Raw genomic sequence first — 13,035 nt, 5'->3', positions numbered from 1 at the left:
CTGGAGAGGGTTCAGAGGAGGGCGAAAAAGATGATCAGGGGACTGGAAACAAAGCCCCATGAAGAGAGACTGAAAGACCTGGGCATGTTTAGCCTTGAGAAGAGAAGACTGAGGGGAGATATGACAGCGCTCTTCAACTACTTGAAAGGCTGTCACAGAGAGGAAGGCCAGCATCTCTTCTCGATCATCCCAGAGTGCAGGACACGGAATAATGGGCTCAAGTGACAGGAAGCCAGATTCCAGCTGAACATAAACTTCAGCTGGAACATAAACTTCCTGACTGTTAAAGCAATATGACAATGGAACCAATTCCCTAGGGAGGTAGTGGGCTCTCCCACACTGGAGGCATTCAAGACGAGGCTGGACAGCCATCTGTCAGGGATGCTTTGACTTAGATTCCGGCATTTAGCAGGGGGTTGGACTCGACAGTCTTATAGGTCCCTTCCAACCCTACTATTCTATGATTCCATGCAAGTGCTAAGATTCTCCTGCAACCATGCAAGACTTTAGCATTAATGTACGCTTTGAGTGGGTTCGGGCGTTCACAGCAGGGAGAAGATGACATTGTGGCTGCCTTCAACACACAACCACCATTTGTATTATTCCCTGAGCTGCAGCACGGGTTGGCATGTCATCTAAACCTGGCACATGGCGAGCGTCGTACCCACCCTACAACTTGCGATGAGCAGTAGAGATTGTAGGATGGGTATGATGCCTACCCCGCCACATCGTGTGCTGGGTTTGGACGACACACCAACCCGTGCTGAGGCACAGGGAATGCAGATGGCAGTCGCACACACAGCATGGGCAGGGGGAACAACCACGATGGCTTCTTCCCTTGCTGTGATCATCCAAACACGTCCATGGACTCAATGGTTGGGTTTGCACATCACGCTAACCCATCCTGTAAATAAGCAAATAGGTTGGTTGTTCGCAGAACCCACAGTACGCCCAACAGATGATCAGGCTTGCCACGCTTGCTCTCCCTCTCCTTCCCCCTCAGTCCTCCAGCTGGCTCCGGCACCTACCCCAGGGGACTTTGTGGTAAAAACTGTCTTGTCTCCACACCCCCGCTCCAATCGCTACCCCTTTTCATTTCCCCAGTTATTTTTTCGGTGCCTCAAAAATGCACAATTGGGGTTGCTCCAATTGTTATTGCTTTTTGTTCACCAGCTCTTAAAAAAAAATTGTTGCCTAAAAATGCACAACTGGGGTCACAACTATTTTTAAAGTATTATTATTATTATTATTATTATTATTATTATTATTTTGTCAGTCTTTTGCAACTGCGCTCTTGTGGCTTTCTGATATGTGGTCTTGCCTGGTCAATTTCCTTGTAAGTTTCAGCTGTCAAAGGGAGCAGTGAAATAGGTAACATACAAGGACATTTACAAGACGATGTTGCATATAGGCGTATCTGCGTAAAGCTGTGAAGGACTAGGATAGAAATAATAATAATACACATATGGGACAGTCGTGTTTTGACAGACTGACAAAAATAATAATTAAAAAAAATACGACCCCAACTGCGCATTTTTAGGGAACGGAAAAATAAATTTTAAAATGCCAGGGAACAAGTGACAGTACTTCCAGAGTGCCATCTTGTCATCAGTGGAACGGCAGTGGCTGGCAAGATCACAAAAAGGGAGTGGCATTGGATTTTTTGCCACTTTTGCGGAGTGGTTCTATTGCTGATCACTGTAATCCATGATAAAATCAGTCTCCCAGGTTTTGATGACACAACAACCCATCGTAGCCAAGAATAACCCTACAACAAGCCATGGGTTCTCAGTGTCGCTTGTTGCCAAAAAATAAGCCACTCTTGCAGAAAATGCCCCGGGTTCAGATAAGACAACAACCCACCATGGCTTTATAACCAATCGTTCCATAGTCTGATCTCCCTGACTCCTGACCAGGTTTAATGTTAGTCTTCAACCTCAGAGGCTCTAAGTTCATAACACTCAGAAAAAAAAAATCGGTTCTGGTGCCCCAAAATGGCAGCCTTACTCCAGTTTGATTTTGAATATATTGATACCTTTCCAAGTCTGAAAACAATGTATTGTTCATTACCATTTCTTTGAAGTATTACTACAAAGTGACTGGCCTTTTTTCTCTCTCATCTAGATCACTAGACACAATATGAAACCATCAAATTAGTGTGCTTCTAGCAACCATATCCACTTCGAATTAATGTCTTATCCCATCGCTGATGCCAGAGAAACTACAATAAGCAATTTCTTCTACACTGTTTGTTTAAAATCAGACAACATTTTGCATCCAGAGAGGAAGTGTGTCTCAAAGCCATAGAAAATTTATCCTTGAGTAAGTTTGTTCAAATTAACCCTGAAAATTTAAGATGTTAATTTGAACATTCATTTAAGATTATTTTTTGACATGAAGTGTGCTTATTTGCAAGAGTTTATAAAGCAATATATAGAAAGCTGAAACACTGACACCAGAATGACATATAAGTAAAACAAAAATACAGGTTTCATGCTTCTATCTATTCAAAGTTCAAGAAGGTGTTTCTGGCAACATCTGTTTTAATAATTAGCATCATCTAATTAAGTTTTTATACAAGTAACCACACACACAAGAAATTGCTTCAAAATTAACAATATTTTTTTCTGATGTGCCAAGCTGATGGTAGCAATTAAGTTGGGAACATAATACATGCAATGCAGTAAATGCCATATCAAAGTCTCCAAGTCTAATATCTTCCAAGTAGAGTTTATATGAAAATTCAGCCCCACTAGATATTTCAAAATTTGTTCTCCAAGGCCCAGTATTAACAACTCTTATTATAAGAAACTATGGATCTTCCAGATTTATTTTAATGATGCGTGGGTGGGACTTGAGCTATGCCATTATTTTAAAGAATATATTTACCACTTAAATGACATAGTGACTCAGTTTGCACATAATGACCAACCATGGGTTAATCATAGGATACCTCTGCAGGATGTTCATGAAAAAATGTAAAGGAAAACACACTAGAATGGACCAGTTGGTCAAATTTGGGTCTCATTGAAATCTGTTGTGAAAAGTTAATCATGATTAACTCACATCCCATACGAATCAATGAGACTTAAGTTTGACTCATTTAGTCTGGGTCAAACCCACTGGTTCTTCATGTCGAAAGATTTGAAAATTTGTATGAAGGCCATACTAGATGTTAACACAACCATTCGCACACTAGTGTTTATTTGTCTAGATATTGTGAGTCTGGATCCTTGCCTCTGCTTCCTCTCACTGGTATACAGAACTGCTATCCCCTTCAAAAAAAAAACACTTGCACTACAGAAGTGTTGCATCAGGCAACTGAGCAACTAATCTCTGTTCATATTGATTTTAGAACTTTAAAACATGGTAAATAGTTCTAAGTGTATACGATCATATGGTCCTACCTCAACTTCCTACATCTGGACCTTCACTATTGTGTTTCCCAAACTTGGGAAGGCTGGTGTAAACATCCAAAGTGCAGCACACGGTCAGGGACAGTTCATTGCTTCCTTTCCCAGCTCCAAACTTGGAGCTGGGGAAGAAAGCATGGGATCATTCCCACAGTTATGCTGTGCATCTGAGATGCAGTACTCTTGAGGCACTTGGAGCAAGAGGGACAAGCCCCAGCTACTCTCTTGAGCTTGGAGTGGGAAAGAAGGACTGGGTCATCCCTGTGGTTATGCTGGGAATTTGAGGCCCTCAGAATTTTAGTCTGACTGCTGGGATAATCATCTACTCCTCTCTCAAGCTCCAAGACATAGAGGAGATCTGGAGCATGTGCTTGTCTCAATCTGGTTCTGGGACACAGAATACCTTGGAAACAAAGTGCTACTATGGGGGTAATATCTCACCCACTCTCCACCTCCATAGTTGAGAGGAAAGGTGGGCTCATCATGCTCTTGGGGGAGGGGGGCCCTTGCCATGGCAGGTGTGTTAACTGGAATTGTAGACCCCTGAACAAAATGGATATATTTAGGTATTTTTGATCAATTGTAGAGCTGTGTTAAATACCTCATATTGAGGCAGGACATGAATATACAGTACCTCATGACTACAACTACATGACATAGCATGACAACTATATAGCAACTACATGACAAACAATCCCAACAAGTCCCTTTAAAAGCCACTGTCTCATAGCTCATCTTTGGTGCCTGTAGCAAAAAGGATGAAGTCACCATCTCCAACTGCATTCCCTAAACACACCTAGACAACTGCTTCTGGGCATCACTTTTAAATCCCAAGATTTAAGCTAGTTTTTCCTTTAGCTACAATTGCAGATTGTTTTCACTTTGAGACTTGGTTCTTTGATATACCACATTACTAAATCCTGTTTTCTTCCTATTTCTATCTCATGAAACTCTTAAGGTCACAAATCCAGCAACCTTCAGCTCAGTATTCATTTACCCTACCCAGTAGTTCTGAAGGGGATATATATGGAGCTGTAGAGTTCTACATGCAGTCAATAGCTAAGATTGTCCAGGCTTTTACTTTAGCTTAACAATATCAAATGTCACAGCTTCTGTTGAAACTTTCACTTCCTCCACTCATGCAAAGCAACACACAGATCTGAGCATAATATTCATCTCTTCCTGAAAGGTCACCAACTCTGGAGAGATAAGCTGAGGAGCATTGTCCAGACAACAGTTCTTCCAGATTTTCTTCGCTTCTCAAATACTGGATATAGCAATAATTCCTCTAGTAGAGATTATGAAAGATGTAACAGCTACTTCAAGACATTTACTAAATTTGTCCTTTATAAGATAGCAAGTACGGGTTCAATCCTATGCATGTTTAGATAGAAAAAAATGCTACAACTCCCAGCATGCCCCAGCCAGCATAGCGCATAGCTGGCTGGGGAATGCTAGGAGCTGTAGGGTTTTTTTTCTGACCAAACATGCATAGGACTGCACGCTAAGTCAATTTCACAGCATTAAGAGGCCCTATAATTATTTACTGTTATTCTGGGTACAATCCTATCAACTACACCCTCGTTGTTCAGAAGCCTCCAAAGTTTGAGGCTTCCGACCATCCAATGCTGGGTGGGAGGAGAGGCAGCGGTGATCTTCATCTCCCATCCTCCTCCCCTGCAGATTTCACTAGACAGGCTTTTCAGCCCAGCTAGTGAGTGCGCTCCATGGGAAGAGGGAAGGAGGCTGGAAGAGGCTCAGGATAACTCATATCCTGGCCTCTCCAGTCTCCTCTCCTCCCCGCCAACCAGAATGTCGCCTTTCCTCCTCCTCTGAGGTTGCTTTCCTGACCTCAGAGGGCAGCCGGTGCAGTTCTTTCCACGCCAGCTGTGAGGGTCCAGGGGAGGAAGGTCGGATCTCCAACTGTCCCTTCCAAGGTCGGAGTGCTATCTCTGACCTTAGAAGGGAGAATCTGAACAATCCTATGGTCCCTAGAATGTTTGCCCAAGGACCATAGAATTGCTCTCTTGGTGTATTTATAGGCTGCTCTTCAGTAAAAGCTGTCAGAGGAGCTCAGAGTAATAGAATCACCACTATATGACAAAAATATACAACAAAACAAGATGCAGCACAGCAGATAAATACTGCATCACAAGCAACCAAGAATCTATAAGGCCTGGGCAAATAAAAAAAGGGCTTCACAGGACATCAAAAAACCCCACAGACAGTGCCAGTTGGACCTCCCTGGGGAGGTAGTTTTGCAAATGGACACAGTTTCAATTCCATGACCAGGTTCAGATGATCATAGTGGGGGGAAAGCCATCATGGCTGCTCCCACCGCATGTGCTATGCACATGACTGCCATTTGCATTATCCCCTGGGCTGCAGCGTAGATTGGCATGTCCAAACCGGGTAGTGGGGCGGGGGGGATGCAGTAGTGCCGCAAATGGTAGGCACAGGTGCGGCACACATGGGAGCAGCCACAATGACTTCTTCCCCCCACTGTGATCGTCTGAACATGGACCCTGTTTCTAATCACCCCCTGCCTCAAACAATGGTGGGACACTGAGCAGGGCATCAGAGGCCAGTCTCAGTACCTGGGCATCTTCATGCAAGAGATGGTGATCCTTAAATTGCCCTGGCCACAAATTGCTTAGGATGTTACTGACAAGCTCACCTAGCCAGGATGGCTTTTACACAAGTATTTTGTTGACATCTTTATCTAATGTGCATTATTGTTCCAGAAAGGTCACATGGGAGCTAGGAGCCTGATGGAAATGTGCATACTACTAACACCTGGTGTATTTAATGTTCATGACCTGCCCCTTCTGTACTGTAACAATGTTAATAAGAGTTGCCCACATATAAATATGCAAACAATACGAACTCTGGATATATGCAAACACCTTCCTGACTTCCAGGTCACCACCTTAGTCAAGCAATCCATGAAGGTAACTTAAACTGGCCAATCTAAAGTGTTGGCAAGAAATATGATCTAATCCTGAAGCAACCTCACCTCCAGAAATATCAGTAGGTTAAAGCACCAGTTATCCTTTGCAGTTTTTTGTGTTCTGGGAATCTCTACCTGTTTCTCCCTCTGAAGCATGGCTTTTGTAATGTTTAGTCAGCCAGCCCAAATTCAATCAAAAAGCCAGGAGTAGAAGACTTTTATTAACCTCAGGAAATCGTCTATTGGCCTGGTTCAGACAACACCATGGCTTATTAACCACCTGCATGTGTGCCACTCGATTTCCCTAATTACCCTCACCAGGCTCCCTAATTACCCTCGCCAGGCACAGCTTGTCATTATGTGAGCACCCAGAAAGAGTGTGTAGCAAACCCACCCAGAACCCAGGGTTGCTGTGGTTTGTTAAACACCCCAGCCACCCACCCTCACCAACAAGATTTTAACCTCATCTTCATCAGTATTCTTGAGCTAATTTCCCTACTATAATCTAGAACAGTGCAAACCTCTGCAAAAGACCTAATATTTTCTGGTATTCTTGTACAACTGCATATGTGAGTTTGCATACATATGTAAACAAAGACACATAAAGCAATAACAAGGGCTTTATGATTTTGAAATTTACCTTAGAGACTGACTGAAAGCCAGTCTAGCCATTTCAAAACTGGTGAGGTATGTTCCATATGCCCTTTCCCAGTAAGTAACTAATCTACCATTTTCTGCACTAACTATAGTTTCCAGTTCTCAAAGAAAATGTTCTGACCCAATTTAGGACAGGCAGGTGATGTCAGAATTGGGCCCAGGCTCCCTGTGGAGTCTGGATATTCTAAATCAGATTCAAAGGCAGAGTTCAGAGAAGGGCTGAGTCAGGAAGCAGGGGAGGAAATTCTCCAGGAGACTCCAGGAGTCAGGGAAGAATCTTCCCAGGGGCATAAGCAGTTGGGCCAGGCACAGATACTGCTTCTCCCTTCTGTGGGAAACCAGCAACTCATAGAGGTGGAGGAGCAAGACTTGGAAGATGCAAGAGCACACCATCACTCAAAGAGGGTGGAGCATATGAGAGAACTGAGACAGCTCTGCCAGATTAGCCCACTCACTGGAGTCAACAGAGGGAGAATCCTCCCTGAGGGAGGGACTGAGGAAGACCTTCAAGTTCTGTATAGGTCACCTAATGTTAGTTTAGGAGCAACTCTCTCTCACTCCACTGAAGTCTTTATTAAAGAACTCAAAATTAGCTAATTAGGCCCAAGGCACTTTGGGGCAAGTACTGAGCCTGTATTGTCTGAAAGACTAGCAATTACCATATTAAAAGTCTATTGACTTGAAGATCAGGTCTCTGCCTAGTGAGTTGCACAGTGGAGGGCTGGTAATTCTGACAGGTGACTAAGGCGATCATAGAATCATAGGGTTGGAAGGGGCCTACAAGACCATCGAGTTCAACCCCCTGCTCAGTGCAGGAAGTCTAATTCCCAGGCAGTCTCCTATCCAAGTACTAACCAGGGCTGACCCTGGTTAGCTTCCGAGATCCGGCACATCCAGTCGAGATGGCCTTTTTGGTTTTGAAATGCCCTCCTCAGGCTCACCTGGCATATATAGTGTCTGTGTTTTCAGCACCAGGGAAGACCTTTTATTTTCCCAGGCCTTTTGTTTTTAAATGTGTTATTGCGTTTTTAGATCTTTCCCCACTGCTGGCTTTTACTCTGGTTTTATTCTGTTCTAAAGGATTTATATTATATTTTATCATGTTGTATTTTGGCATTTTAATTTTTGTGAACCGTCCAGAGAACGGCTATTCTTTGGCTTTGGGTGGCATAGATCTGTAATAAATAAATAAATAAATTTTGGGCAGCAGCAAGCACAACTAGGGGTGTACAAACCCCGTGACTTCCAGTCCAGAGGGAGGGGGCAGCAGGGAAATCCAGGCCGCTTGGGGCCTCGTGGATTTCCCTGGAGCCTTACTGCATCTGTCAGATTTCACAGGGTGGCTCTCCTCCATGGGGGCTGGCCACGCTGTTATAGAAGCCTCAGCGGCACCCCAGTGCTCTAGCCCCAGCGCCACTTAGAATGGAGGAGAGCCACCCCACAGGAATCCAACAGACCCGGAGGTGAGTTGGGGCGGTCCACTGCAGACTTCGCAGGTTGGGTTCTTGAGAATCCGGCCTGATTTGAATCTAGCAAAAGCGATCCAGAGTACCTCAGAGCAAGAATCTATCTTGCGGGCAAAATTTATTGCAAGATAAACCAAACCAAAATTTACTGCAAGATAAACTCCCAAACCAAGAAAGGCAAAATGGATTAAGCCTGTGGTGAACAGATGGTCTATGAATCACAATTCCCATGATGTTTCAACTGGATATGCCAAGCAGGCTGCTCTTATTTTTTTGTAGAACATTCAACATTCTCAGGGTGCAAATACGAAATCCACCTTTGGGGAGTATCTAGCAATGGCAATGAGATGCATGTCAATTTTCAGTTCCAAATCAGCCTGTATTTGTTATTTAAAATAAAGAAATCCTATTGATTATCTAGAAACATGGTTTACTGCTTTCCATAATACTTTTAGATTTAGTAATGCTATCCAGGGACTGTGATTGTTGGACCCTCTCAGATGTATGGTCTCACATGTAAATTCTACACTTCCCTTTATCCCACCCACAACAGTGTCTTTACAAGACTAATACTTCCTCTCAGTGTCACTCACTGTTGCTGAAGCATGTACAATGCAATTCTCTGTTCTCATGAGAGTATGATCAGAAGCTCCTAATCAGAGGCATCAGTAGCCACAATTGTGGGCAATGGAAAACTCAGGAGAACAAGTTGACCAGGCTATTTAGTATTCGGATTTTGCGATATTTAAATTAGCTTGTGAAGTGACCGTTGAGAGGAAAGGGTGACATCATGTATTCAAGTGCTGAGCAGTTCGCTGATAGATGGACCCCGTGGAATCAAGTTTACATCCCATGCTTAACCCTCCCATGACTGGAAAAAGAGCTTGACTGATCTGGACCTGGGTCAAGCAGGCCCATTAAGTTACCAAGTTGTTGCTGTAAGAGATATCAGTCAACAGGGCAAGGCAGGCAGGTGGTACCTCTCGGAGAACCACAAGTAAGCTCATCCAGCTTGTTGACCCCTATTGTTATATGGCAGCCTCCCAACTTTGCGCCCTCCAAATGTGTTGGACCGCAACTCCCATAATCCCCAGCCAGTATGGCCAGTGCGGCTGGGAATTATGGGAGTTGCAGCCCAACGCACCCTGGGAAAAAGCTGCTATATGGGAACTGAGGTGGGAGGAGAGATAATCGGATCCATTAAAAACAAACAAACAAGGAAGTTAATTTCCCAGTTAAACGATTTAGGATTGCCTCAGATACTCACAAACTTAGGTTTCTTGCTGCTGCTGCTGCCGCCGCCGGCTCCGTCACCCGCCGCCGCCGGCTCCCACCCGGGCCCGTTCCCGCCGTTGCTGCCTCCCACGACAGGATTCCTGTGGAGCGGCTTGTTGGCTCTGGCCTTCCCTCGAGCAGCGAGCGGCGGCCCCCGCTCCATGGCGGCCAGCAGGTCGCAGGGCGGGCTGAGGACTTGCCCGGGAAGCTCCTCACTAATCCCCCGCTTAGCCCTGGCCCGACGCTCGGCTAAGGCCGCCGAGGGCCGCTGGCGCGCCTCCGCCGCTCCCCTCACGCCCTTCTCTCCCCTGGCGCCCCCCGAGAGGTGCTGGAGCCGCCGCCGCCGCCGAAACGCCTCCCAGCCCCCAGCCTGCATCCAAATCCTCCCGCCACGGCCGTCCCGCCCCCTGCCCCTCTGCGCGCAGCCAATCCGCGGCCGCAGGAACGGGATCCCGCCTTTTTATTAGATGCGTTCGCTGTCGATCGAGGCGGAGTTGTTTCTCATAGGCCAGTTTCAACGGCCGTAGGATCCGGCAATTCTTCAACGCTTAGAACTCCTGGCAGCGACCCCGTTGGAAGCGCCGGGCTTGCTAAGGAGCGAGCATGCTCAGTTGTAGAAACTGAAGTCCGTGGGTAACGCCCAGCTATGATTATTTGGGAGAGAATGCCTAACTGGGCGAAGTGCAACGTAATTTGGAGCGTGGGGAGGGGGATCACAGGCGTTTCTCCCCATGTCGTTGTTGTTTATTCGTTCAGTCGCTTCCGACTCTTCGTGACTGCATGGAATCTACAAGAATACATCGCAGCTGCAAGCAATTTCCACAAACAAACAAAAATCTTAGCTTTTAAATATATGGCTTTTGATCCCTTCAAGATAAATCATCTATAAGTCATCTGGAACTAATCAATTGTTAATTGGCTTAACTTGGGTAACCTACTTGTAAATGCCGATCTGAATGCTTAGGGCAGCTCTGCGCTACGGTACAATGTATATTAACTTTATATTAATTTGACGTTGCTTCCCTCAAAGCATCTTTGGAACTGAAGCTTGCTGAGGCTGCTCAGAATTCTCTGATAAAGATCCCGAGCTCCCTTTGCAGAACTACAGCCCCCAGGATAAGGAAATGATTGTTGTTGTTTATTTGCTCAGTCACTTCCGACTCTTCATGGACCAGCCCATGCCAGAGCTTCGTGTCGGTCATCACCACCCCCAGCTCCCCCAAGCTCGAGTCCGTTCACCTCCAGAATATCCTCCATCCATCTTTCCCTTGGTCGACCCCTCTTCCTTTTGCCTTCCACTTTCCCTAGCATCAGCATCTTCTCCAGGGTATCCTGTCTTCTCATTATGTGGCCAAAGTACTTCAGTTTTGCCTTTAATATCCTTCCCTCAAGTGAGCAGTCTGGCTTGATTTCCTGGAGTATGGCCTGGTTTGATCTTCTTGCAGTCCAAGGCACTCTCAGCATTTTCCTCCAACACCAGGACAGATGATAGCACACAGACAGGCATTGCGTGCGGCTAATTGGAGAGAAGAGATTCGGGGGCGGGTTTGTTGTTTTTACCTTGTGAGAACTCGGAAATAAAGGGGTATAAAGGCTGCGGAAGGACGAATAAGGCCTGTGCACACCCTAGCTCTTCCTGCGTAGCACAGTGCCTGTTGAGTTCCAAGCATTGTATGTAATGTTAGTCCCACTTGCAGTAGACACATTGAAAGGAAGAGGGCTTGCTTTAACACTCCCTTTGCAGGGAGCTGGTTTTGAGTTGTTGGGGTGTGACCAGCACCCCAGCGGCCCATCCGCCCACGTTTTTATGGTCAAGTCATAGCATTGTGAACGTCACATGCTCTTGGCATCTCTTATGGTAATGATGGAATATACCGAGACGCACTGGGAGGTAATCATCCCAAGATTGTATCCCACTGAGAAAGGAGAAAATAAAACAAATCAACAAAATAAATAGTCACATCCGGTCACCTTCCACCATCACTTGTCTCTCTCATATGACCGTGATATATCGGGTCTGATCGGGGCCCACAAGATGTATGTTCGCCAATCTCAGTCCAGCTTATAGCGTTAAGTCATGTCCGAACTGTCCTACCCATTTATGGGAGGACAGTTTCCCCCACTCTTCCAAGTGGGGGCAGTTTCCCTTCAAGGGGGGGGTGCGATCACTCACTTTGCCAAGTCTCCGAAGAGACTCACCCAGCGGGGCCACGAGGAGGCGTGGGATCATTATTGGCACCACTCTGTAACCATGAGAGTCGGATACCACCCTATATTTCCGACCCACTGCCAGTTAAATCATGAGAGCAGACAAATTGCACAGAACTAGCTGGAGCAGTAGGAGCTTTCTCAGAAAAGCAGAGAAATAAAATGTCCGTTACCTTCACAAGATGTGTAATTTTAATTAAAGGGTAAGGGGAGTCGTAAGTTGTAAAGCTTGTTTATCTGACAGTTGCATTTGTATGTTGCCTTTTTGCCAAGGAGCTCGGGGCAGCATATGTAGGGTTATCCTGTGTGACTTCAATTAGATTAAGGCAGGAGATAGTGACGTGCCTAAGTCTATCTGATGAGAACAGTCATCAACGTGTATTTTCAAAGTTCTGGCACACCAGGGTGATAGCTTCCAAGCATACATAGATTGCCTTTTCCTTCAGGAAAACAAGGATGTTAAAAAAAAAAAAAAGTTTAAAAGCAAGTACCTTTAGAGTGCAATCCTATGCATGTTTAGACAGAAAAAAATGCTGGCTGGGGAATGCTGGGAATTGTAGGACTTTTTTCTGTCTAAACATGCATAGGATTGCGCCCTTACTTTATTTTGGGAAATATGTAAAGTAGAGAATTAACAAAAACACTGAGGACACATTAATTGTTTGTTGTTTCCTTGCTGGCTCCTGTTCTGGCAACTGGCGAGCAGAATGAAGTTCTGGCTACTTGGCAGTCAGAGGGCTCCACGGAGGAGCAGGAATTTCTACTCAGTCTGCTTGCAGGATAAAAAATCATCAGAAGAAAGAGCTGGGCCTTGAAGTTGCCCATCGACAGCACCAGGACAGCAGACTGAGCAAGGCACACAGATCACAGTTTTCCATACTATGTATGTCTATTTAAATTTTAATAATTTCTAAATTTGCATCTATATGTATAAATGATCAGATACAAATAGCATGCAGACCAGCATCCTCTTTTGTCCTCTTGTTTGCGGTGGCTTATTGGTTAAGACGCTGAACTGCAGACTGGAAGGTCGGCAGGTCAGCAGTTCGAGACCCGAGCGCTGCGT

General features: G+C 45.3%; 1 protein-coding gene across 2 annotated transcripts in view; it reads right to left on the bottom strand.

The window, feature by feature from the left end:
- The window catches only part of DIAPH3 (diaphanous related formin 3), a 173,379-nt gene extending 163,222 nt beyond the window's left edge, over positions 1-10,157 (bottom strand). The window contains exon 1 of one of the 2 annotated variants that reach the window (XM_084844874.1): positions 9,754-10,157. In XM_084844874.1, coding sequence (XP_084701000.1) covers positions 9,754-10,137 — 384 coding nt within the window. In that variant the 5' untranslated portion in view covers positions 10,138-10,157. The remainder of the gene's footprint in view (positions 1-9,753) is intronic. The other variant, XM_084844873.1, reaches the window with a different exon arrangement.
- Positions 10,158-13,035: the final 2,878 nt, after the last annotated feature.

Source organism: Heloderma suspectum, chromosome 3 (assembly GCF_057233095.1).
Source record: "Heloderma suspectum isolate Gila_16-S chromosome 3, 16-S_ref, whole genome shotgun sequence".
Classification (NCBI taxonomy): domain Eukaryota; kingdom Metazoa; phylum Chordata; class Lepidosauria; order Squamata; family Helodermatidae; genus Heloderma; species Heloderma suspectum.
The sequence above is the reverse complement of the archived record's forward strand: the minus strand, read 5'-3'. Positions and strand labels throughout refer to the sequence as shown.